The sequence below is a fragment of the Taudactylus pleione genome, unplaced genomic scaffold (assembly GCF_031769625.1).
Source record: "Taudactylus pleione unplaced genomic scaffold, aTauple2 ptg000018l, whole genome shotgun sequence".
In the NCBI taxonomy this organism is placed as follows: Eukaryota; Metazoa; Chordata; class Amphibia; order Anura; family Myobatrachidae; genus Taudactylus; species Taudactylus pleione.
The window spans coordinates 11720966-11748700 of NW_028284420.1; the positions used below are offsets into that span (position 1 = coordinate 11720966).

The 27735-nt window shown below is 43.9% G+C and overlaps 1 protein-coding gene across 3 annotated transcripts in view; it reads left to right on the forward strand.

The window, feature by feature from the left end:
• CDH26 (cadherin 26) overlaps window positions 1–27735 on the forward strand; it is a 162169-nt gene that overhangs the window by 115130 nt on the left and 19304 nt on the right. For all 3 annotated transcript variants that reach the window (XM_088442571.1, XM_088442587.1, XM_088442582.1), the window contains exons 4-11: window positions 176–334; window positions 5231–5378; window positions 6070–6236; window positions 9414–9542; window positions 10170–10355; window positions 17973–18244; window positions 18560–18702; window positions 25097–25327. In XM_088442571.1, the coding sequence (XP_088298697.1) occupies window positions 176–334; window positions 5231–5378; window positions 6070–6236; window positions 9414–9542; window positions 10170–10355; window positions 17973–18244; window positions 18560–18702; window positions 25097–25327 (1435 nt within the window). The remainder of the gene's footprint in view (window positions 1–175; window positions 335–5230; window positions 5379–6069; window positions 6237–9413; window positions 9543–10169; window positions 10356–17972; window positions 18245–18559; window positions 18703–25096; window positions 25328–27735) is intronic.

Below are 27735 nucleotides of genomic sequence, written 5' to 3' on the forward strand. Positions count from 1 at the left end.
ATTACAAGGATATTCACATGTAATATGAGAGAATCCTTACAATAGTTCTATCCCATTAATCATCAGTCATTGTCTTCTTTTTATGAGTTTATTTTATTAAATAAAAGATACAGAGACTAGAATATTTACATTGTGTTTTATGTTGTTCTTATTTCGAATTGTTAAATATTTCCAGCTGTTCAACGACAGGGCAGACAACTTCTCCATCAGGTATCTAATCAGTGGTCCTGGGGTCAATGAGGCACCTGAAATTGGCCTATTCCATATCAATGATCAGACTGGTCAGGTCTATGTGAACCGCCCGATCGACAGGGAGAAGACACCTCTCTTTGTGGTGAGTATGGGAAACACAACACTTTATGCCTCTCACAAAACACTGCCCTCAGGCTATGTCCCATTACAAAGTAACTGGAACCTAGACAATAGAGCTTTCTCCCCAATACACACAGTACACATTTTCTATGATCACAAGTAGAGTGACACATTCATTAAACATAAAGAGTGTTCTTTCATATAAAACATTCAAGCTTTCTCACAGATTTTATATATACACTGTATACACATACTGTGCATGTGTATATATATGTGAAAAACAGAAAAGAAATATGCCTGCGCTCGGTTTTACCCATATCATACATGGTACCAGCAGCATGGTAATATTAATGCCATAAATGGATAAAAAACAGAAAAACTTTTGCTATCGACGCTAACAATAATATACTGCAAATTTATGTATATGCAGCAAATAAAACAATGGGGATTTTGTCATGATTTGATCAAAGCATTTAAGCCTGCAGCCCAGCATCAAGGGACCCCATTTTCCTGCCGGTCCATAACACTAGCATATATGCCTAGCACATCATTACATTAAATGTACTCACCTCCTAGATATAAAGGGATAGGGTCAGATTAAGGTATGTGGTGGCCCCTGGGCAACAAACATGTGGGGGCCCCTATTAAATGTGACGAACTGGGGGTATGCGCAATAGGGTCCTTATGAAGAGTCCCCAGTAATGTCAGTGCCCACAGTGGTAGTGCCCCATATGCAGAGCCCACAGTAGTGGTGCCCTTTATGCAGTGCACCCAGTAGTAGTGTCCCTTATGCAGTGCCCCATATGCAATACTCCCATTAGTAGTGCCCCCTGTAGTAATGCCCTCTGTATAAATGCCCCCAGTAGTAATAACCCTGTAGTTGTGCCCCCAATAGTAATGCCCCCTGAGTGTTCCCAATAGTAATGCCCTAGTAGTAATGCCCCATGTATAAATGCCCCCAGTAGTTTTGCCTCCAATAGTAATGCCCCCAGTAGTAATGCCCCTGTATTAGTGCCCCAATACTAATGCTCCCTCTGTAGTAGAGCCCCCAATAGTAATGCCCCCTGAGTAATGCCCACAGTAGTAATGCCCCCCCCCGAGTAATGCCCCAGTAGTAATGCCCTCCCCCAGTAATGCCCACAGTAGTAATGCCTCCCCCTTCCCCGAGTAATGCCCCCAGTAGTAATGCCTCCTCCTCCCGAGTAATGCCCCCAATAGTAATGCCCCAGTAAGCCGCTTGCACTACAAAAAAAAATTAAATAAAGCTCATACTTACGTTAAGCTAATCCCCGCCTCCGCTGCAGTCCGCTCGGCTGCTCCTCTGCACTATGGAAGAGACGTCATGACGTCTCTCCCATAGTGCACTGCGTGAGCTGGAAGCCGGGGCTTACAAGTGAGCTCCAACCTCTGGCTGCTGCTGCGGGGAGCCCTGGTGCCCGCTGGTTACAATCTCAGCGGGCGCCTGGCAAATGGTGCCTCCCTGCGGCGCCGGGGTTCGGTTGGCCGGAGGAGGCGGAACTGGTTCCGTCTCCTCCGGTCCACTTTAACCCCAGATGGGTGTGGGGGCCCTTTTCGTGTGGGGGCCCAGGGACGATCGCCCCTGTCTCCCCCACGTTAATCTGGCCCTGCAAAGGGACACATCTATACGGGGGCTGGCTGTTAGCCATACCCAACTAGGCCTTTTATAGCCTTAAATGAAAGCTGCCATGATAGCTCAAGGGAAATTGTTTAATCGGAACAGAAAAGACATAATTATAATATATCTGTATATATATATATATATATATATATATATATATATATATATATTTAGGGGTGTGCACCGGCCACTTTTTGTGTTTTGGATCTGGATCTTTCTTCGTGTTTTGGATCTGGATTGGTTTTGCCAAAACCACCCTTCCGTGTTTAGGGTTCTGGGTTTTGTGTTTTGGATCTGTATTTTTTTTTTAAAAAAGCATAAAAACAGCTAAAATCACAGAATGTGTGGGTTTTTCTGCTCCTATGCTATTATTAACCTCAATAACCTTAATTTCCACTCATTTCCAGTCTATTCTGAACACCTCACACCTCACAATAGTGTTTTTATGTCCAAAAGGTTGCACCGAGGTAGCTGGATGAATATGCTAAGCGACACGAGTGGGCGGCACAAACACGTGGCCCATCTAGGAGTGACACTGCAGTGGCAGACAGGATGGCGGTTTGAAAAACTAGGCCCCAAACAGTACATACTGCAAAGAAAAAAAAGAGGTGCAAGATGGAATTGTCCCTCCCACCCACCCTTATGTTGTATAAATAGGACATGCACACTTTAACAAACCAATCATTTCAGCGACAGGGTCTGCCACATGACTGTGGCTGAAATGATTGGTTCGTTTGGGCCCCCACAAAACAAGCTGGCAATTAATCTGTCCCTGCACAAACTGGCTCTACGGAGGCAAGATGTTGTCCTCATCCTCCTCATCCACCGATTCCTCACCCTCTTCAGTGTTGTGTAAATCCTCATCCTCACAGAGTATTAATTCGTCCCCACTGGAATCCACAACCACAGGTCCCTCTGTACGTTCAGGAGGCTGGTCTCCCTGGAAGAGTTGATAATTCATTTTATGAACATCATCTTCTCCACATTTTGTGGAAGCAACCTCAAACGCCTTTCGCTGACAAGGTTCCCGGCTGCACTAAACACTCTTTCGGAGTACACACTTTAGGGGGGGCAACTCAGGTAAAATAGAGCTAGTTTGTACAGGGACCTCCAAATTGCTTCTTTTTCCTGCCAGTACAGGTATGGACTGTCTGACATGCCTACTTGGATGTTGTCACCGATGTAATCCTTTAACAGACAGACGCACGCTTGTCGCTGCTGCTTTAAGGATGCAGGTGCGGCTACAGCCCACACATTTCACAAAGACAGAAAAAAAAAGAAGAATATTTTTATTGTTTGTGGAGCGCACTTTGAGGGTTACACCACCCTTTAACAGACAGACGCACGCTTGTCGCTGCTGCTTTGAGGATTCAAGTGCGGCTACAACCCACACATTTCACAAAGACAGAAAAAAAAAGAAGAATATTTTTATTGTTTGTGGAGCGCACTGTGAGGGTTACACCACCCTTTAACAGACAGACGCACGCTTGTCGCTGCTGCTTTGAGGATGCAGGTGGAATCTAGACGGGATTTGGAACCGGGGACACACTACCTCCATCAATTGTCTAAATCTCACTGCACTAATGACGGATAACGGACCCACGTCTAACACCAACATAGCAGTCAAGGCCTCAGTTATACGTTTTGCTTCAGGATGACTGCTGTCGTACTTCATCCTCATCGCTAGGGACTGTTGGAGGGTCAATTGTTTAGTAAAAGTAGTGGTGTTCCTACTTCCTCTCTGGGATGATGAACAACTCCCAGCAGCAGCAACAGCACTAGGAGGAAGTGGTTCTTGATCTTTCCCTATTTTATTTTTATCAGAGAAAGTTTGGTCCTCCATTTATGTTATATTGATATATACGTGCGGCTAAAGCGCACACAAACACAGAAAATATTTTTTTATTTTTGCTGGAGAGTAGTGCACTTTGTGGGTTTCACCACCCTTTATGAAATGAGCCAGCCGGCTCTTTACTTATGGGACACAGGCGCACGCTTGCCGCTGCTCCTTTGTTGATGCATGTGCAGCCACAGTGCACACAATTCACAAACACAGAAAATATTTTTTTATTTGGTTTGGAGTGTACTTTGGGGGTTACAGCAGCCTTTAACGGTCAAGCCAGCCGGCCCTTTACTTATGACACAGGCGCACGCTTGGCACTACTTTGTTGATGCACGTGCGGCTACTGCGCACACAATTCACAAACACAGAAAAAATATTTTGTTATTTGGTTTGGACTGGAGTGTACTTTGGGGGTTACAGCACCCTTTAACGGTCAAGCCAGCCGGCCCTTTACTTATGACACAGGCGCACGCTTGGCACTACTTTGTTGATGCACGTGCGGCTACTGCACACACAATTCACAAACACAGAAAAAATATTTTTTTTTTGGTTTGGACTGGAGTGTACTTTGGGGGTTACAGCACCCTTTAACGGTCAAGCCAGCCGGCCCTTTACTTATGACACAGGCACACGCTTGGCACTACTTTGTTGATGCACGTGCGGCTACTGCGCACACAATTCACAAACACAGAAAAAATATTATTTTTTTAGCACTTGGGGGGAGCACCCCTGATGGACAAAGCACCCCCTGGACAACACTACAGCACCCCTTTAGGACTGGGACACTGCACAGGACTTTGGAGTGGACACAGCCCCTATGGAGAACTGACTGCACAACACAGTCCAGCCAGCCCCTATGGACTTTGAAGTAGTGGACACAGCCCCTATTAACAACAGCAGCACAGCACAACACAGCCAGCCCCTATGGACTTTGAAGTAGTGGACACAGCCCCTATGGACAACAGCAGCACAGTGCAGCACAGCACAATACTACTTTGCACTACACTACACTACACTACACAGCCCAGCCAGCCCTAACTCCCACCCTCCCTCTTCACTGTCCACAGCCGAGTGAGAAAATGGCGCGACGTGGGTACCTTATATAGGATCCAAAACCCGCGAGACCCAGAAGGCGGGACGATGACGTTTTGCCTCGATTTCAGATCCGAGTCAGGCGGGAAAAGTCGAGCCTGACTCGGATCTGACTCGGATCGGGGGGGCTCGGGGGGGTTCGGATTTCAGAAATCCGAACCCGCTCACCCCTAATATATATATATATATATATATATATATATATATACTGCGTATATGCAGCGAATTGCTTCCCCATCCAGGATTTTTGCCACAGTGGAAATATAATATTGTAGTCAACTTTGCTAATTTATTTTCCAATTTAACAACTGTATTTTGTTTTTGTGTATTTTTTTTATATACAGATCTGCTTTGATGTAGCCGATAGAGCATCAGGAAACATACTGGACAAATCCCTAATATTTAACGTTGAAGTAAATGATAAAAATGACAATGCCCCAGAATTCTCAAAAACTGTTTATGATGTGCCATTGAAAGAAACCGCAAATCTTGGTTAGTGGCATTTTACTGTACGAACCACAATCATGGAATACACAAAGAACAAATATAGCATCTGTTAAATGTTATACTGTGTGTTATAATTGAAACATGGCATACTTACTAATACTTAAGGGTAAAATTACTAAAGTGAGAGTTTTTAAAAGTGAGTTTTAAAAGTGATGTTGCCCATATTAGCAACCAATCAGATTCTACTTAACATTTAAGCTAGACTCTGATTGGTGGCTATGGGCAACATCACTTTTAAAACTCACTTCTAAAAACTATCCCTTTAGTAAATTTACCCCTTGCTCTTCTCTGGGAGACTCCCTAGTTTTCAGGGAGTTCCCTGGGCTAATGAAAGCTTTGGTGATCCTCATGCATCCTGCCCACTTCCTAGTAAAGTGATCAGGATGGGAAGAGTAATGCTAGGAATTGTGGGTCCATGGGGAGGTGGCAGGGACAATATTAAGCGATTCTATGAAAAACTTGTCATGTGACCCATGATCCACTGCATTTTGTTGCAAGGGGGCAGGGTCTAATTATGTGACTAGTCCAGTCCGACTTCTCCTGGAGAGGACATTATTAAAGCAGGTAACTATGGAACATGGGCCAAAAGTGTTATAGAGAAGCAGTGTAACAAATAGTGTTATCATCAGAAGACTCCACTACAGAAATTGACAATATTCTTTCTCGCTCTTGGCAGATAATCCGGTTTTTCAACTCACAGCAATAGATAATGACAAGGAAGACACCCCAAATTCTGAAATCAAGTATTACTTAATAAACCAGATTCCTGAGATTCCTAATGTGAAATTTAAGATTGATCCTAAAAATGGACTGATTTATGGAAAAGGATGCTTGAATTATGAGGTGAGTGCTTTGTGATATTAAGCAGATGTATTACAACACAAATAAAGGTGCTTGTCATGCAACAATCATTGTAAAACTATAAAATTTCCTGGAAAACTTTTTAATCAAAATTGTATTATAAGGTCAAAATGGTGTACAGTATTTTATATATGGGGTAAGATCGCATGGGTATGGCCTGATCAAGTACTGTATTTCACACCCTTTTCACAGTAATTTAGTATCACATTAATGTATTAAAGGACTTTTAGAGCAGTTGTCATGAAAAACTACTCCAAGCCCTTCAATTCTCAGATTTTTTAGTAATCAGATCGCATTTCCCATGGAAATGTGATCTGCTCAGATTTACAAAAAATATATTGTGGAAAAATACAGGGGAAAGCCCTGTGATAATAATGCCATATTTGTTATCCAGGCTTTCCCACTGAGAGGCAGAGCAGAGCTGGGAGCCGGCCTCTATGATCAGCTTTGTGGTCTAAATAGACCATAAACTGATCACTAACAAAATAGTTAAATAATCCCACTTACCTGCATCCAACGACTGGTGATCGGTGCTTCGGTGAAATCCTCTGGGGCTCCTCCGGTCAGCTGGTATACTGGCTCCTGCACTGTGACCTTGGTCAGCTGCTCTGTCCTGGCATCTCAGTTTGCAGCACAGAGCAGCTGACCGAGGGTGTATGGTCACCTTCTCACTGTATTTTTTTTGAGCCCCTATTTACTAATATCTGCATTTAAAATGCAGTTGTAGTGTGAAATTTTTGACTAAATTTGCATAGCAAATCTAGGAAATATCACTTGAATGTACTAACATCCTCCTGCAGAGAAAGAGCTGTAAAAAAAAAAAAATTGTTAAAAAAAACCCCACTTACAGGGACTGGTGATCGGTGCTTCGGTGAGGTCCTCTGGGGCTCCGGTCCGCTGATCTCCTGGCACCTGCACTGTGACCTTGGTCAGCTGCTCTATCCTATACTAAAATCCTCATGCAGGGACAGAGCTTGTGATAAAGCTCTTTCTCTGTGAATCCCCTCTTCACACTTCTCACTGCGATCATCCCTCCCCCCCGTGACCCCTTCTTCTCGCTCAGTTTACACTCACCTCAGTGATTGGTACTCCAGTGAGGTCCTCTCTCTGGGGCTCCGGTGAGCTGGTTTCCGGGCTCCTGCACTGTGACCCCGGTCAGCTGCTCTGCGCTGCAAACTGAGATGCTGGTATAGAGCAGCTAATAAGTGTATAATAAATACACCTATGTACCAACTAGGAGATCTGGAAAACATGCACTGTTAGGGTTGCACTTCTATAGACCATTTATAGGGTTAATTATTAATACTTGTATACAGTGCATAAGAAGACCAATATGTATATATATATATGTCGAGAGCAATGCTAGGTCCTTCTGCTGCTCCCCCAGACTCCTGTTTTGCTCCCATGCTCTGGAATGGTGCCCACCAGTGGTGGATTTTACCTAGGGGCTGCGGGACTGCAGCCCCCCCCAGTAAAATCTGCCACCCACAGTGACTGCCTAGCAGTGGCAGTAACTTCTCATTGGAAGTCCTCTTACTGATCACAGCCAGACAGGCAGTCCCATGGGGAGGTGTTTTCTTCCCCTGGGACAGCCAGTCCGTACTGCAATAGCAGAGAGAGTGCTTCCCATAAGAAGCCATTCCCATGATGCAGTCCCTAGAAGCCAGCCTGTTTGCTAGCAGCGCCGAACTTAAGCCATGTCCCCTTATTTAGGCTCCGCCCCTCGCTGACATCAGACTTAAGCCCCACCTCCCGGAGACATCAGCTGTCAATCACCGGGATGGCAGGGAGGAGAGGGCTGCATATACTGCAGCCATTGACGCCCAAGCCCGCCAGCCAGGCTGGTAAGGAGCCGCCACTGGTGCCTACATGTGAAATTAAAACATTTAGCTCAGCCAAGATGGTCCTACTGCCTCATCTTATGGATTAATGTGATTCGCTGGTCCTGTAAATGTTGAAATTATGGCATACACTACACTTTGCATGACGCATATTAAAGCTGGTTGTGCTAATTATGTCCTCTTTATGGACTGGCCACACTCGCTCTAAAATTGAGATTTTGGAAATCCCCCTCTAAAAATCCTGCGTTTGCCCCTGGGCACTCCCAATCATTTGTAAAAGTAGCTCCTATGATTGATTAAAATTGTTTAGTTCTACTGCACAGAAGTGACAGGTGCACATTATTTTACAGTGAACATTATTACAGACGCAGTTGAGCATCTACTGTATAACACAGCCCCAACAAAAGAAAATTAAGCTGCCTAGGGTATTTGAATGAATGTATGGTATTTTGGGGTTTCTGAGAAAGTAGTTTTTTCGAATTAGCTCTAGGTCTTGAGATAATGGATACCCTAGAGTAATAGGGAACTTAGCCATAATACATGCATATGGGAATATATAGAAGGTGAGACACACAGATATTCTAGTTGTTCACTCCGTGATCATTCTAGAATATTCCCCCTCCGTATATATGTGATCGGCCACCCAGCCAGCAGTCAGTTGACAGTTGTCTATTGTGCTTTTCTTGTTTCTCGTCCGTGTATCTAAAAAATTTGAGCCAATTTAGCAAAATTGATGTCATATTTGGGATCAGCACCACAAGGTTACACTAAAATCACTCTAATATGAGCGACAATAGAATGAGTGTTGATCAGTCTTATGGGTGCACCCAGGAGAAATTCGCCATTGTGACCACGCAGTGTCTCCCTCTTATACTTGCTCTTGGCTACACAATCTTTCTGGCTATGACATGTATTTCTGCCAATTTAATTGATGGTCACCTTTTGCTATAATCACTTCAGTGCTGTTAGCAAATATGCCTGTCTATGGTAGTTCTGCATTAGATTTTCTTTACTAATTAAATATATTAGATCACAGGTTCTCAAACTCGGTCCTCAGGTGCATGTTTTCCAGGTTTCCTCACAGAATCACAAGTGAAATAATTAGCTCCACCTGTGGAACTCTTAAAATGTGTCGGCAAGTTATGAATACAGCTGTGCCCCTGTTGGATGACCTGGAAAACATGACCTGTGTGGGGTCCTGAGGACAGAGTTTGAGAACCACTGTATTAGATTATATGAAATGCCCACTGTAGGTATATCAAAAGAAGCTGCTGCTGACAATGAATAGCACACTAATATACTGTCATCTGTCATTTAGACCTCACATATGATCAGACTAATTGTGGGCGCCCGTGACAATGGAGTTGAAAGTTTGGCATCAACAACTACCGTTAATTTCATGATAGAAGATGGAAATAATAATATGCCAGTGTTCACCAATGATAGCGTGAGTATTATTCAATTTGGGAATCTCATGGATATTTTAAGATTTCAGATTCTTTCCAGATTGTATCCTGGTGATCAGGACCTTACTCGTTTTAAAAAGCAGCCCACATATCACGTTAGTCCCTGTTTTAGTACACAACCAAATGTTATTTTGTTTTATTTTGCTAATGCCACAGAGATTACTTAATTGATTCAGGGCACTCCATAATGTTACTGCCATCCATGTACAGTCCTGTAGAGGGAACTGACCACAGCTAATTCATTGGTTGCATCTATATACTACTGTATTAAACAAAGCAAGGCTGGGAGACTGAAAGACAATAATTCTCTCAGGTGCACCAGTCATTCTGGCAAATGGCCTGTCCAGGCCTGCTGGTGACACAAAGATTTAATCATGTGTGTATTTAAATTCTCTGCCATGGTGCCTGGCTGCGCACTTTACACCATTTTCACTCAAATTCCTGCACTCCTCTATGGGTGGGGGCAGAGAAAAATGAGTAAAATGACATGGTTGCAGATAGCACATTGCTGAGAATTTTATTGCCCCCATGACATGACATTTCTCCATGGCATATGTGTGAATTGTGCATCCATTTTGTGACTAAAGTGATAAATTGTTCCTTTTCAGTATAAGCTGTCTGTGAAAGAGGGTGAAATAAAGAATGCTTTGCTGCGGTTAAAAGTAGAAGACAAGGATTTGCCAAATACTCCAGCTTGGAGAGCCAAGTTTAAAATATTATCTGGGAATGAAAATCAAAATTATAACCTGACTACAGACCCAAAAACAAATGAGGGTATCTTCAGCATTATAAAGGTAAGCACCGGCAGAATGATGTGCCTCCTGAATAGACATGATTAACACCCATTTTCAGGCCCTCAAAATCAATAATTGGTCATGTACAATTTCATAGTGGAGGCAACCATTTTGAAGCAATGCTTATGAGCATATTGCCTATGAATTCATGGTGAACCAGTGACAACACTAAGGCTTGAGACATTTTGGGCATCATCTATGGGTTTCTAGAGGATTGATAGGCTAAAAATTGGTCCAGTTAATAAATGGCTGCTTTCTAGGTGTGTAAACAACCGGTATACTTTATAACATGGTATGATGTGCTTTAGTGTTATACAGAATACAAGGCAGGAACTGGTGTCCACATATTGCAGCAGTGGTTAATGGAGATGTCCATCTTTAGCTGTGTATAAACCCTGTATCCCATAATCCCCTGTCCAAATAGGTCCACAAACCATGGACTGATTCCAGCAGCTGCCTGTCTGAACAATTATGTACAACACAGACAGTGTGCTATAATGGAAGATACATATTCCTATCTCCTATGTAGGAAGAAAATAGGCAGCTGTTTTAAAGCTCCCAAAAATCAACATCTTCTTTAACTCCTGCTTGTCTGCCCTCTGTATACATACCCCCAACTGTCCCGCTTTAGGTGGGACAGTCCAACCATTCCACCAGCAGGCTACAGTGTTCGGCAAAGGGGGGAAAGGTTGGGGAGCACTAATTACCCTTGCTCTAAACTAGGGGTGAGCGGGTTCGGATTTCTGAAATCCGAACCCCCCCGAGCCCCCCCGATCCGAGTCCGATCCGAATCAGGCTCGACTTTTCCCGCCTGACTCGGATCTGAAATCGAGGCAAAACGTCATCATCCCGCCTTCCGAGTCTCGCGGGTTTTGGATCCTATATAAGGTACCCGCGTCGGCGCCATTTTCTCACTCGGCTGTGGACAGTGAAGAGGGAGGGTGGGAGTTAGGGCTGTGTAGTGTAGTGTAGTGTAGTGCTGCTGTTGTCCACTACTTCAAAGTCCATAGGGGCTGGCTGTGTTGTGCTGTGCTGCTGTTGTTAATAGGGGCTGTGTCCACTACTTCAAAGTCCATAGGGGCTGGCTGGACTGTGTTGTGCAGTCAGTTCTCCATAGGGGCTGTGTCCACTCCAAAGTCCTGTGCAGTGTCCCAGTCCTAAAGAGGTGCTGTAGTGTTGTCCAGGGGGTGCTCTGTCCATCAGGGGTGCTCCCCCCAAGTGCTAAAAAAATAATATATTTTCTGTGTTTGTGAATTGTGTGCGCAGTAGCCGCACGTGCATCAACAAAGTAGTGCCAAGCGTGCGCCTGTGTCATAAGTAAAGGGCCGGCTGGCTTGACCGTTAAAGGGTGCTGTAACCCCCGAAAGTACACTCCAGTCCAACTCCAAACCAAAAAAAAATTATTTTCTGTGTTTGTGAATTGTGTGCGCAGTAGCCGCACGTGCATCAACAAAGTAGTGCCAAGCGTGCGCCTGTGTCATAAGTAAAGGGCCGGCTGGCTTGACCGTTAAGGGTGCTGTAACCCCCGAAAGTACACTCCAGTCCAAACCAAAAAAAAAATTATTTTCTGTGTTTGTGAATTGTGTGCGCAGTAGCCGCACGTGCATCAACAAAGTAGTGCCAAGCGTGCGCCTGTGTCATAAGTAAAGGGCCGGCTGGCTTGACCGTTAAGGGTGCTGTAACCCCCGAAAGTACACTCCAGTCCAAACCAAAAAAAAAATTATTTTCTGTGTTTGTGAATTGTGTGCGCAGTAGCCGCATGTGCATCAACAAAGTAGTGCCAAGCGTGCGCCTGTGTCATAAGTAAAGGGCCAGCTGGCTTGACCGTTAAAGGGTGCTGTAACCCCCAAAGTACACTCCAGTCCAAACCAAAAAAAAATTTATTTTCTGTGTTTGTGAATTGTGTGCGCAGTAGCCGCACGTGCATCAACAAAGTAGTGCCAAGCGTGCGCCTGTGTCATAAGTAAAGGGCCGGCTGGCTTGACCGTTAAAGGGTGCTGTAACCCCCGAAAGTACACTCCAGTCCAAACCAAAAAAAAAATTATTTTCTGTGTTTGTGAATTGTGTGCGCAGTAGCCGCACGTGCATCAACAAAGTAGTGCCAAGCGTGCGCCTGTGTCATAAGTAAAGGGCCGGCTGGCTTGACCGTTAAAGGGTGCTGTAACCCCCAAAGTACACTCCAGTCCAAACCGAAAAAAAAATTATTTTCTGTGTTTGTGAATTGTGTGCGCAGTAGCCGCACGTGCATCAACAAAGTAGTGCCAAGTGTGCGCTTGTGTCATAAGTAAAGGGCCGGCTGGCTTGACCGTTAAGGGTGCTGTAACCCCCGAAAGTACACTCCAGTCCAAACCAAAAAAAAAAATATTTTCTGTGTTTGTGAATTGTGTGCGCAGTAGCCGCACGTGCATCAACAAAGTAGTGCCAAGCGTGCGCCTGTGTCATAAGTAAAGGGCCGGCTGGCTTGACCGTTAAAGGGTTCTGTAACCCCCAAAGTACACTCCAAACCAAAAAAATATATATTTTCTGTGTTTGTGACTTGTGTGCACTGTGGCTGCACGTGCATCAACAAAGGAGCAGCGCCAAGCGTGCGCCTGTGTCCCATAAGTAAAGAGCCGGCTGGCTCATTTCTTAAAGGGTGGTGTAACCCACAAAGTGCACTACTCTCCAGCAAAAATAAAAAAATATTTTCTGTGTTTGTGTGCGCTTTAGCCGCACGTATATATATCAATATAACATAAATGGAGGACCAAACTTTCTCTGATAAAAATAAAATAGGGAAAGATCAAGAACCACTTCCTACTAGTGCTGTTGCTGCTGCTGGGAGTTGTTCATCATCCCAGAGAGGAAGTAGGAACATCACTACTTTTACTAAACAATTGACCCTCCAACAGTCCCTAGCGATGAGGATGAAGTACGACAGCAGTCATCCTGAAGCAAAACGTATAACTGAGGCCTTGACTGCTATGTTGGTGATAGACGTGCGTCCGGTATCCGACATTAGTGCAGTGGGATTTAGACAATTGATGGAGGTAGTGTGTCCTCGGTTCCAAATCCCGTCTAGATTCCACCTGCATCCTCAAAGCAGCAGCGACAAGCGTGCGTCTGTCTGTTAAAGGGTGGTGACACCCTCAAAGTGTGCTACACAAACAATTAAAATATTGTTCTTTTTTTTTCTGTCTTTGTGAAATGTGTGGGCTGTAGCCGCACCTGCATCCTTAAAGCAGCAGCGACAAGCGTGCGTCTGTCTGTTAAAGGGTGGTGACACCCTCAAAGTGTGCTACACAAACAATTAAAATATTGTTCTTTTTTTTTCTGTCTTTGTGAATTGTGTGGGCTGTAGCCGCACTTGCATCCTCAAAGCAGCAGCGACAAGCGTGCGTCTGTCTGTTAAAGGGTGTTGTAACTCTCAAAGTGCTCCAAAAAATCAAAAAATTTTTTTTAATGTGTTTGTGACTTGTGTGCGATGTAGCCACACTTGCATCCTCAAAGCAGCAGCGACAAGCGTGCGTCTGTCTGTTAAAGGGTGGTGACACCCTCAAAGTGTGCTACACAAACAATAAAAATATTCTTCTTCTTTTTTCTGTCTTTGTGAATTGTGTGGGCTGTAGCCGCACCTGCATCCTTAAAGCAGCAGCGACAAGCATGCGTCTGTCTGTTAAAGGGTGGTGTAACTCACGAAGTGCTCCAAAAAATAAAAAACTATTTTTTTAATGTGTTTGTGACTTGTGTGCGATGTAGCCGCACTTGCATCCTCAAAGCAGCAGCGACAAGCGTGCGTCTGTCTGTTAAAGGGTGGTGACACCCTCAAAGTGTGCTACACAAACAATAAAAATATTCTTCTTTTTTCTGTCTTTGTGAATTGTGTGGGCTGTAGCCGCACCTGCATCCTTAAAGCAGCAGCGACAAGCGTGCGTCTGTCTGTTAAAGGGTGGTGACACCCTCAAAGTGTGCTACACAAACAATTAAAATATTGTTCTTTTTTCTGTCTTTGTGAATTGTGTGGGCTGTAGCCGCACCTGCATCCTTAAAGCAGCTGCGACAAGCATGCGTCTGTCTGTTAAAGGGTGGTGACACCCTCAAAGTGTGCTACACAAACAATTAAAATATTGTTCTTTTTTTTTCGGTCTTTGTGAAATGTGTGGGCTGTAGCCGCACCTGCATCCTTAAAGCAGCAGCGACAAGCGTGCGTCTGTCTGTTAAAGGGTGGTGACACCCTCAAAGTGTGCTACACAAACAATAAAAATATTCTTCTTCTTTTATCTGTCTATGTGAATTGTGTGGGCTGTAGCCGCACCTGCATCCTTAAAGCAGCAGCGACAAGCGTGCGTCTGTCTGTTAAAGGGTGGTGACACCCTCAAAGTGTTCTACACAAACAATTAAAATATTGTTCTTTTTTTTCGGTCTTTGTGAAATGTGTGGGCTGTAGCCGCACCTGCATCCTTAAAGCAGCAGCGACAAGCGTGCGTCTGTCTGTTAAAGGGTGGTGTAACTCTCAAAGTGCTCCAAAAAATAAAAAACTATTTTTTTAATGTGTTTGTGACTTGTGTGCGATGTAGCCGCACTTGCATCCTCAAAGCAGCAGCGACAAGCGTGCGTCTGTCTGTTAAAGGGTGGTGACACCCTCAAAGTGTGCTACACAAACAATTAAAATATTGTTCTTTTTTTTTCGGTCTTTGTGAAATGTGTGGGCTGTAGCCGCACCTGCATCCTTAAAGCAGCAGCGACAAGCGTGCGTCTGTCTGTTAAAGGGTGGTGACACCCTCAAAGTGTGCTACACAAAGAATAAAAATATTCTTCTTCTTTTTTCTGTCTTTGTGAATTGTGTGGGCTGTAGCCGCACTTGCATCCTCAAAGCAGCAGCGACAAGCGTGCGTCTGTCTGTTAGAGGGTGGTGTAACCCTCAAAGTGTGCTCCACAAACAATAAAAATATTCTTTTTTTTTTTCTGTCTTTGTGAATTGTGTGGGCTGTAGCCGCACTTGAATCCTCAAAGCAGCAGCGACAAGCGTGCGTCTGTCTGTTAAAGGATTACATCGGTGACAGCATCCAAGTAGGCATGTCACAGTCCGTACCTGTACTGGCAGGAAAAAGAAGCAATTTGGAGGTCCCTGTACAAACTGGCTCTATTTTACCTGAGTTGCCCCCCCTCCAGTGTGTACTCCGAAAGAGTGTTTAGTGCAGCCGGGAACCTTGTTAGCGAAAGGCGTAGGAGGTTGCTTCCACAAAATGTGGAGAAGATGATGTTCATAAAATGAATGATCAACTCTTCCAGGGAGACCAGCCTCCAGAACGTACAGAGGGACCTGTGGTTCCAGCAGGGACGAATTAATACTCTGTGAGGATGAGGATGTACATAACACTGAAGAGGGTGAGGAATCTGTGGATGAGGAGGATGAGGACGACTTCTTGCCTCCGTAGAGCCAGTTTGTGCAGGGACAGATTAATTGCCAGCTTGTTTTGTGGGGGCCCAAACGAACCAATCATTTCAGCCACAGTTGTGTGGCAGACCCTGGCGCTGATATGATTGGTTTGTTAAAGTGTGCATGTCCTGTTTATACAACATAAGGGTGGGTGGGAGGGCCCAAGGACAATTCCATCTTGCACCTCTTTTTTTTCTTTGCATTATGTACAGTTTGGGGCCTAGTTTTTCAATGCCATCCTGTCTGCCACTGCAGTTTCACGCCTAGATGGGTCACGTGTTTGTGCCGCCCACTCGTGTCGCTTAGCATAGTCATCCAGCTACCTCGGTGCAACCTTTTGGACATAAAAACACTATTGTGAGGTGTGAGGTATTCAGAATAGACTGGAAATGAGTGGAAATTAAGGTTATTGAGGTTAATAATAGCATAGGAGCAGAAAAACCTACAAATTCTGTGATTTTAGCTGTTTTTATGCTTTTTTTCAAAAAAATACAGATCCAAAACACAAAACCCAGAACCCAAAACACGGAAGGGTGGTTTTGGCAAAACCAATCCAGATCCAAAACACGAAGAAAGATCCAGATCCAAAACCAAAACACAAAACACGAAAAGTGGCCGGTGCACACCCCTACTCTAAACAGAAAAGCAACGCCAGTGGGTGAATAGATACTGTGCACATGGGCACAGCATCTAAACAATGACGGGTGAGCCTGGGGCAGCTAAACAGCTTGGAGAGTGCTGGGCATGCCCCAGAGTGCTATAAACGAGGTTATGGCGTGAGGATATGCCCCTTTCACCTGAGGCCACGTACCTTTTCCAGGTGCACCTATGGCGCAAGTCCCTACTTCATCCTCCCAGATGTTGGGATGTATTCAGTGGAGTGATGGTTGGCCTTTGAGAATTAGCCAATGGTGGACTTTACCTGGCAGTTCCAGGGAGAAGTGTACTTTTCCCATGAGAGTTAACGTGCTTTTAGCTGCTGCAGTCGAAACAATCACTAGAAGGCGGTTTGTTTTGTTTGCGTGCATGCGTACACTTGCAAGATATACAAAGAAACTATTAGTGCTAAACATATGGAGACATTTTGGCATCAGAGATGACTCCTGAAAGTCTTCCATGGTAAAGAAGAAAGTAAAATAAACAATACTATTATTTCTGATTTTATCAATACCTTAAACCTTAAAATAAGTATATCCGGATATCAGGAAGGAGACGTTTGAAATTTAATTTTCTGGGTTAGTGCCAATTGTGCAAAAGTGACCATGGAAACGGGAGAATCAGGGGAGGGCCTGTGTGCAGCCTCCATGCTCCCCCTCGCTCTCTCAGGCTATTTGAGTAAAGTCTACTGCGCATGCACCAACCTCCTGAAAAACGGCACAGGTGTTATTTTACCAGTGATTTCTTTGTGCATGTGCAGATCTCAGATATCTGAGTCGCGGATGGAGAGGCAATGTAAGTATTTTGAATGGGTGCAGGTTTTGTGCTGTGCCAGTGCACCAAACACCCTGCACACATTATAGATATGCCCATAGATTGAAAGAATACTGGGACAGTATTTTTTTGTGATTTTTGTAAATTTTTCCATATCGAAAATCCATAAAAACAAATGTAATCAATAATACTGAAAATTAAATGAAAGCCCTATCTTTTATGAAGAAAACAACAACAAAAAAAACTCAATATAAAAATCACCTTATTAGACATAGAAATAAAAAAATGTTACTCCCGTAGAGTCAGGGCAGCACATAAATGGAAGCTCCTCTGGTTTAGGTGAACACTACTTCCAGCAATTCTTTCTAATTTGTAATGTACTGTAATTAATTGCCAGGAGGAGAGCATAACAATTCTGCATATACAAATATAATTGTAATGATGCTTTTTGGTGCCCTGTGCCAGAGAGAGCATTGGAACCCCCCGATGTTTTTAAATAGGGACATAAGATAGAGCACCTGAAAAAGGGCAAGGGAAGAGATAGGGGAGGCTGGGAGATACTGGGGATAAAGGAAGAGGAAGCTACAAGTGAGAATGATAATAAACAGGAAATTTGACAGACCCAACAGCGCCCCCTGCCCTGCGGCGCCCTGAGTAGTCTTTCATGGAGTCGCACCACCCTAGTTACGGCCCTGAGTAGTCTTTCATGGACTGGTTAGTCTTGTTGTTTATAGCTATACTTTTTTAATTCTATTCATTATTTGCAGCCTTTGGATTATGAGGGACTCTCCACAGTAACAGTTGTCATATCTGTTGAGAATGAAGAACCATTCTACACATGTACAAATACTAAACTACGGATGGATAAAAAAGCAGCTCAGGGCAACATAACTGTCTTCATTTCTGTGATAGACAAAAATGATGCTCCCGTTTTCAGTCCTGCAAATAAAACCATCAGAGAAAAAGAAGGTCTGAAGGTGGGATCTACTTTGGGAACTTTTACTGCAACTGATCCCGATAAGGTGCCAAATAAAATCAGGTACAGTCAGATACCTGTGCAATGATCTCAATATGCAGTAACAGCCAGTGCTTGATCATATATTTACACAATTCAGTACTCTACAAGTTTCTTTATTTGTTAGTGAGCATATGTGTTATACTATATACTGTATGTATGCTTTACAGTCATTTATTGTTATTATCATTTATTTTTAAAGCACCTACTACATTTTTAGACCAACTTGGCTGCAGTAAAGCATAGAAGCCACACATTTTGTCAACGCTGCCAAATACATTCATACAGTCTGAGGAGTCAATTGCTGATGATTACCACTAATTCTCTCTTATTTCATAGATACAAAATAGCCGAAGATCCGGGTGGCTTTGTGACAGTGGATGAAAATACCGGAGTAATTACAACAATAAAAGAACTGGACAGAGAGTCCCCTTATGTTAACAAAACTCTGTATAAAGTGACCGTCCTTGCTATAGATAATGGTGAGATAGCACTGGGTATTGGGTTATTTTACTAGTTTTTTAAGATCACACCTATAAGCTTGTATTGTTACTAGTGGATTACTATATGTTTTAGTCCTTAGCCTACTTTAGAGATGAATATAAAGATGCCCAGTTTATACATGAGCATAGATGCAACTTGCATTACCACAACTGTATTATTATGTGTACCCCTTCATCTTTAGGAACATACAACCACAAGTCCAGTCCTGGAACAAAAGATGCAACAGTCATAATCATAAGCCCCAAAACATGTATTTATCAATAACTATTTATATAGGGTCTACAGCTTTACATAGAATATTTAGTAATTGACCTCAGTCCTTGAACCAGAAAAAAATTACTATCTATGGGCCTGATTCAGAGAATTACACTGTGCCTAATGTTTTTGCAGTTGAGCGATTATTAGTAAACTGCGCATGCGAAAAAGTACCTTACTGTAGATGCTTGCTGCAACTTTTCACATGCAGTGTGATGGACAGACTGGCAGTATTTGGGGGAGGTAATGGGGAGCGACTGCTAAATGCAGGCGTGTTGCGCCCATTTTTGGGGTGTCGTTGTCTGCGTCTCACTTCCCATGGCCATTCTGTGGGAACATGGATTTAGGACTACGACATACAAATGATCTGCGACCAATGCTGCATCTGTGTACGCAGATTATGCAACTTTTTATGCAGATGCTTGGATATTTAAAGCCACAGGTCGGCGTGTCCATACATCTGCCGATGACTGCAAGATTTGCATATTATCACATAGCAGCTGCGTACTTAGACACTAGTGTACTTCTCTGAAACAGGGCCTATATCCTTACCACACCAGGGTTCATTTCCTTATAATCAAAATAACCTCTCTCTCTCTCTCTCTCTCTCTCTCTCTCTCTCTCTCTCTCTATATATATATATATATATATATATATATATATATTTATATTAGTGTGGGAGGAAATCAGAGTACAAGGAGAAACCCATGCAAACTAAATTAAAGTGTTGTGAGCCAGCAATGCTAACCATTATGCTAGCATTTTGCTCACACTTGTAGGCAATGTATTTCAAGCAAGATCCTTGTAACTGAAAATATGGATGTCTTTGCATGGACGCAAATGCACATTTTTGTGTATCGCCGTCCTATACTGAGTCGGAAGGATCTTTGCCAGATCTATCTGTCATATGGGAGTTCCGGGGCGGGAACTGGGTGGCGACAATGTTATTGCTCTGAACTGTTTTATCTTGTGGGTGTGACATAGCAGTATTGTTTGCATGTAGTTATGTGTATGGACAAGGGAAGCTTGTTTCAGGTGGATCTCTTGCACCCAGTATATGGGGCTCATCAGTGGCGATCCTCCCTGCAGTGTCACCCGGGGCGGGGAGGGATGCTGTCTGCGAGGGGGCATGGCCTCGCGTGCAGGGACATGGCCACATGGGAAGCGGGCATGGCCTCATAGCCAAACCCCTGTGGTCTCATTATTACTGGGGGGCAGGGGGGGTGCCGGAGGTGCGGACTGCCCTGTGTGCAGTGCTGGCCGGCTCCCGCACAGTGTCAGGAGCCGAGTGCTACACCTAATTATACAGTGCTGTCAGTGAGGCGGAGTCTAACCTTGGTGTCACTCCTCGGCGGGTGACACCCAGGTGCGGCCCGCACCCCCCTTGTGATGCCACTGGGGCTCATGGGAATATTTATCACCAGGAATATAGGGGCTGCAAAAGGTTTCCACAGATCTGTGCATGATATGCACTTAAGAAATCCTCAGGATGATGGCTCCCCACCATTGTCCTGGAGATTGTTCATGCGCAGTAGACTCTGGCATACTGCAAAAATTAGCCAGTGAGAGACTAGGGGGCCACGGAGGCTGCATATGGGCCCTTCTCTCTCTTGATCCCCCCTGATGGTGCTGGTGCAAGTGCCAATACTATTGATGATTATTGTGCCTGTGGATAGAAAATTAGTGTGCGGAGTTACTTCCCGTTTGAAGCCGCACGATTCCTCATATTAACCTTATGGAAACTTGCATTAGCATAAGGTAGTAAAGGTAGGTAGGTAAGCTTATGTGCTATCACGTAAAAACAGCGACTTTCCATCCAATTTAGAATGAGCTTCTCAGTGTGTTCATTTTGCACCAAAGCCAGAGGAGTAGCGTGATACCATGGTGCCCGGAGAAAGTGCATGCTATACCACCCCCCCCCTCCCTGTCCTGAACTGTGCCAGTGGGGTATGGCCAGCCTGCGGAGGAATACTGAAGGGAAGAGAAAAAGAGCAAACAGTGGGGGAATGGAATGCTTCGGTGAAGCACTGTCTGACATTAAGGGGTAGCTCCTTTGGCACTGCTTTATTTATGTATAGCACCTAGGATCTGACTTTTAGCTCCTTTGAATCATTGTTATTAGTCAAGTAGAGGAAATTGTATTATATATTCTGATCATTTTACTTAAACTGACAGAATACATGTGCTAGAGTGAAATTCCACAGGGTGCACAGCTTATTACTGCAATTACTGCCCCAAGGAGGTTTCAGTGGAGTGGGCACACCTATAGGAAGCTCCCTTCTTAGCTATACTTCTACTTCACAAATTTACATTGCACCCATATTAATGTGAGTACTACTAATCATGTTCTGTCTACCACCATTATTATTACTTCTCCTAATATTTGTTAAAAGACCTTTCAGATAATACTTTGCGGTCATGCCTGGGAACACCTCATTACTTTAAATAGCAAAGCAGTGACTTTGTTTAATCTAATACCTTATAATTGAAGTTTAGGACTTTACCTCAGATGTGTCATTTTTAAGTCCATTGAAGCACAATGGAGAGAGGGGATCAAAGAAGAGAGGGGAGAGGAAAGTGCCGATCAGAGAGGGTAGGTGACAGAGGCCAATAAGAAAGGAGAGGACAGGGGCAAAGAGCCAAACACAGGGTAGATAGGGGAGGGAATTAAAGAGGTGAGAGGTGAATGTAATCAATCTGACAGGAAAGGGGAGGTGACAAAAGATGATCACAGAGGAGTGAGGGCTGGATATGAGGCAATCTGGGCAGCTTGAGGGAGTATGAAATGTAGAAACGGATCTCCGATCCGTAACTTATTTAGGATATGGAGCAAACAAACCGAGATTAAACTAACAGGTGGACGTCATAAAGAGTAGCAGCCATGAATTCTGGAACCCTGGATGGCTTCCTCTGTCCATTTTGGCGCCCGGAGCTCATGCTTCACCGCAACCACCCTCGCTACTCTGACCAAAGCACATCTTTATTTTGTTTTTGTGCAATCCTAAACCAGAGTAGGGGGGAATTCAATAGCAGTGGTAATTTACTGCTGGTAATTGATTCCCCAGGGGCTATTCAATTAGCCCCGAAAATGGCAGCTGTCTGGAATTTTTTTCACCTGCCTGAGGCAGGGGAAAAAAAATCCCTGATCAGCCCCGTTTTTTGCAATCGCGGCCACGAAAACACATAGGATCAGTGATAATGTCACAGACTTATGTGTATTCATGCAAAAAGATAATTTTCAGGTGAATAAAGCAGAATCTAATTGCCCAAAGGCAAAAAAAATGCGGTAAGTCACGTTTTTATTTGGCCGAAAAATTATCGGGGCTTATTGAATTCACCCCTTAATGTTAAAATTGTAGGTTGCAGTTTTGTGTTTTCACAAACGCTGTAAACTGGTCATAGCTTATGTTGTTTTTATATTTCTGCCAAGAAAGAAAGAACATTTCTCTCTGTGCATATACTGAGATCAGTGGGTTAATTTACAGATGAATGACCCAGTACTTAAGAGTGTCTAAGCCATTTTTTTCTCTGTCTTTGTCCCCCAAGTGCAAAGGATTTACAATGCTGCTCACAACTCTGCATGGCAAGACAGTTTCTTTTGTGATAGGGAATATTTCTGTACATATTAGAGCTGGACATGTTGTGTGTAAACACTCTAATTTCAATTCTGTGCAATACATATGCATTTAGATTAGTGCACATCTAAGACTTGCACTGTTACATATGGAGATATGGGCTAGGGCAGTCAAGCGATAGTTGAGTATATTAAGGGTGTGTAAGATGGAAATTTAGAATGCTCTGTAGGATGCATTTCCAGGTAAACGTTTTAAGAAGCTAAACTGCTCAATATAAAGATATTCTACCATGATGATAAAGTGAGCGGCTATCTAGCTGCTACTGATTGGCTTTTTACAGTACATGCAAACAGTTCCAGCGAATAGTACTTCATTCATTATCTTCCCAGCTATATTATGTCAAGTTACGGCCATCTATTCACATTTCCGCTTGACCAGGTGGATTACGTCAAGAAAGAAGATTTGCACTGGCTTTATTAAGTGGTAAACAACATTTATGTGGGGGTGTTTGCATTTCATTATATTTCATGTGCAATATGCATTATTTTGCACTTATATATGACACGTCAATACATTATTATAGGACTTACAAATAAGGTAATGCGACTTTAGTATTTTATAAGTAACATACTCAAGTCGAACTTCTGTAAAATCTTTGGAGGTAAGTATACCCATTTGTACGTCTGATGTTCAAGTTCTTCTGTGTTTTGAGTTGAATGAGTCATACAACTCAACATTTACATGTAAGACTACAATTCGTGCAAACAATAGCCATTCATTCAGGGGGGCAAAATGCATCAATCTCTAAATGAAGGCAGGGCCTAAACTAGAATTTTCGTCACCCGGGGCAAGACAGTAATTTGGCACCCCCTCTGGTAATGCCCCCTGCAGCAGTGCCCCTATAGTAATGCCCCCTTCAGCAGTGCACCTATAGTAATGCCCCCTGAGGTAATGCCCCTGTAGTAGTGCCCCCATTGTAATGCCCATATAGTAATGTCCCTGTAGTAATGCCCTTATAGTAATGCCCCCGTAGTAATGCCCCATTAGTAGTGCCCATATAGTAATGCCCCTGTAGTAGTCCCCATATGGTAATGCCCGCATAGTAATGCCATTGTAGTAGTGCCCATATAGTAATGACCCCATAGTAATGCCCCCGTAGTAGTGCCCATATAGTAATGCCCCCATAGTAATGCCCCTGTAGTTGTGCTCCCATAATAATGCCCCTGTAGTACTGTCCTTATGGTAATGCCCCTGTAGTGCCGCTTACACGCAAACAAAAATACTTACCTTAAACCCTGCCCCTGCGTCAGCTGCCATCCGGTCCGCCCAGCTGCTCCTCGGAACTATGGGAGAAACATCATGACGTCTCTCCCATAGTGCCCGTGAGGAGAGCCGGAAGCTGGAGTTCAGGAGAGAACTCCAGCCTCTGGCTACCGCGTCGCTGCAGGGAAGGAGACGGGTGCCCGCTGGTAATAAAATCTCACTGGGCATCTGGCGTGGAGCCTCCCTGCGGTGTCGGGCTGGAGGACAATGGCGGCGGGTGCAGCGGCCCACCCGGCGCACGTGCACCTCCAGCCCCCCCCTAGTTGTGGCCCTGATGAAGGCAATGACATCTAAATTAACTAAAATGGGCAGAGAGCAAATAAAAAATGCTACCGCTATCTGCTGTAGGGCATAGTTGCAATTAAAAAAAAGAAAAAAAATTACATTTCCCATCAAGACTTGTTTAACTTGGTTGTGTTGTGGAATTTTACTGCACTACATCAGAGAAGCAGACAGTGGGCGTCCTTTTACAAAGGATAGTTTCTGCGACTGAAGACACTAAACCGATCCCTCTTGCGTCCACCTTAGTTCTGAAACATGGGGATATATCCAGATTTAAATAGTTACCTGAAACAAGTCTTTAAGACCTAAGACTTTCTTTGAAAATTAGGGACATTTGCCAGGTATGTGAGGGTACAATCTCAGTTCTAAGATAATAGAAATTTAAGGCTGCATTATCACCTAAGCAGCAAAATCTTTATGTTCTGCATTTTAAAATGACTGCGGAATGGGCGTATTTGTGGGAGGACTGATCAGAAGCAGCAGTCTGTGTGATTGTGAATTCTAATTAGTTCTCCTGCTCACAACCACCCTCTGCAACAGTATCCCAGCTCTGATTTTCCTTCAGAGCTGTTACACATACCACTTCACCCTGGGCAAAAGGTTCCCAGCAAGAACCCTTGTGGTTCATGGGAGGTGAAGAGACATATTAGTAATGAGTTGTAAGGAAGCTTTAAGTTTGTGAAGAATATAGCAATGGATCAAAGCAGAGATGTTTTTAAGACGTATTCGGGCAAGTTCACATTCAGTTTACAATAGGGCACTCAATGCCATCTCAGGCTATCGGCATAAAGTTATGAACAGAATAGGTGGTATACATATGTGTGCTTGCTCCAAAGGAAGGATACTGTAACTATTTTCAAAAAATGTTTTAATGACCCTTCTTATGTTTTTACATAGCATCACTAGGCCAACTGATTTAGTTTTTAACTCTCTCTAGGTGAACCGCCTGGAACTGGAACTGGTACAGTACTTCTGTACATGTCTGACATCAATGACCACACACCACAACTGGTCACACCATACGTGGAGACATGCGAGCAGCAGAATCCGAACTCCTTTATCATTGGGGCTGAAGACAAAGACTTGGATCCGTACGCTGGACCATATACATTTGAAGTCATAGATCAGTCTAGAAATAAGAAGAATTGGCAAATCAGACAAATCTCTGGTTAGTTTCAGCTATGAAGTGTGTAAATAATTGTGTAGTGACTATTCTCAGCTTGTTTGGCACTCAGGGCCTGCTTCAGGGGTGCACGCAGTGTTAAGGCCGCATGCCAGTATGCAATGTTTTCGGTCTGCGCATGCGCCCTTATGGTTTCCGCCAAAAGAAGCAGAATGAGTTTGGATGAAGAGAGAGGCGATTTCATTGGACATTTCCATGTTGCAGTCAAAGACTGCACCTTTTGCCGCAGTTGCACTGGCACCGGCAGCCATGTTAAGGTAACATGCAACTCCATAGAGCTGGTGCAATGTTGGCTGGTGCAGCTGATGGTGCTTCTTAATGCGCACAATGGCGGATTAGTGCTGCAGCCAATGGGTGTCTGTGTATGAAGTCCATTGGCTGCAGCATTAGCATAAAGCCGAAGTAACTGCTGCAATAGCATGCACCTCTGAATCAGTCCCTCAGCTGCATACAATATGATATTACATGTAAATGCCGTAATATTTTGAAGACCTATCAACCCTATTTGTACTTCATTGCTTCCATTAGCATAAAATGCTATTGCCATAACAAGAAACCTCCAGCAACACAGCTGTAAAAGAAAAATGAAAGAAGTTAAATGGCATTGTTTGAACAAATGACCAGCAAAATATGTGGTAGATGTTTCATTTAATTTATTGTGATTAATATAATTGTTTTATTCCTTGCATTTTAAGTAAAACTATCCATTTAATTTCAGAAATGCTTTGAAGCTTATGATTGTAAATGGACAGAACAACAATGATTTAGACAAGTGAAGAAAACACTGGGCCTGATTCAGAGCCGCTCGCTCTGAATCAGGGCCGGGCTTTTTTTTTTTTAGAGGGGCCTCTTGGCCGCTCGCATAGCTGTGGGTGACCACCCACAGCTATAGCGAGCGGCCATGATGGTCAAGACCATCGCGACCATCGGGTTTGCTGACGAGATCCTTGTGGTAGGGTCTCGTTCATCGCAAGCCCCAGAGAACTTTCGGCTCTAACAGAGCCAGAAGCTCTCCACTGACATCACTCGTGATGTCAGTGGGGCCGCTCCCAAACGGCAAGCATTCCCTTGGGAACGCCTCCGTTTGGGCAGCCACCCCTCCGGCCCTACCACCAAAGGAGGCGAGCTGTCACTCAACATCGACAGCTCACCCCCTTTGGTGCGAGACCCGGAGCGACGGATTGCCCGTTGCTAGCTGGGTCTTGCGCATGCACACGACGGAGCCGACTCTGTCGTGCGCATGCGCTGTGGGCCACCATCGACCCGGTTGCGAGCGCTCAGCGCTTGCGACCGGATCTGAATCAGGCCCACTGTCCTTAGAACGGCCTAATTTGTAGGAATGTATCAGAAATTCCGATTGATAAAAAATAAAGTTTTGTATCATAATATAAAGAGGTCAAATAACACAATCTAATAAAAGTTAAATGTAGCCAATACATCTTATGCCCATATAAACAGGCCCAAAAACATTGAGTTTAGAGGTCGCATTTAGTTAGCAATAGTGCTGCTCTTCTATTAAAAAGGAGCTAGTATAATCATCAAGTTCAAATGCAGTCCTACATTTGTAGTAATTTTGGGTCTATCCAGGTGTAAAAAATAGGAATATATGTAGCAGCCAGTCACAAATTTAGGGGCATATGTATCAAAGCTTGATGTGAGATAAACTTGTGAAATATATATCTGCGTTTGCCTATGGGTGCACACTGCTCACCTCTCCGAAGTACACTTTGAGCCAATTAGATATTGCAGACACAGGACGTTTGACTGGCTCACAGTGCATCCTGGAAAGGTGAGCTGATTGTTGTCCGCAGCTGCAGTTACGGGCACCCCGACCAGTACACTGCGGACTTTGGAGAGGTGAGTGGGTATATCCCCAGTTGTGATCGCGGGAACTTAACGGGCCCTTATCATCTTTAAGGAGATTATTTGAGAAGGGAGCTGATTCCGGGAATTGACTATTGTGCTTATATGTACTAGTGTGCGTGCTGGGACGCCAGCACAGATTCTGGGCCATATTCAACTAGAGGCGAAAAACCATTTTCATCTGTTTTTTTGTGAAAATTGCGCCTAAAAACTTTTCGCCTAATTCAATTCCAGGACAATTTCGCCTAAGCGGAAACTCGATGCATTGAATTTGCCAAAAAGATTCTCCAATCAATAGTAGGTGAAAAGAAGTACAAAATCTTTATTTTGGGGTGTAAATGTGGGGAAAGGACTCAGAACCCTTGGGACAGCTCTCCAAAAGACAAATTTGCAAAAACAAAAAACCTAAGAACACCCCAAAAAAGACATGTCATTTTTGGGGTGAAAATGTAAAAAGTGGGGGGATAAGCATAAAAACTAGTGAAATAGGCTTCTTGGGGGTCTGCAAGGATGGGTCAGGTGTTTTTGGG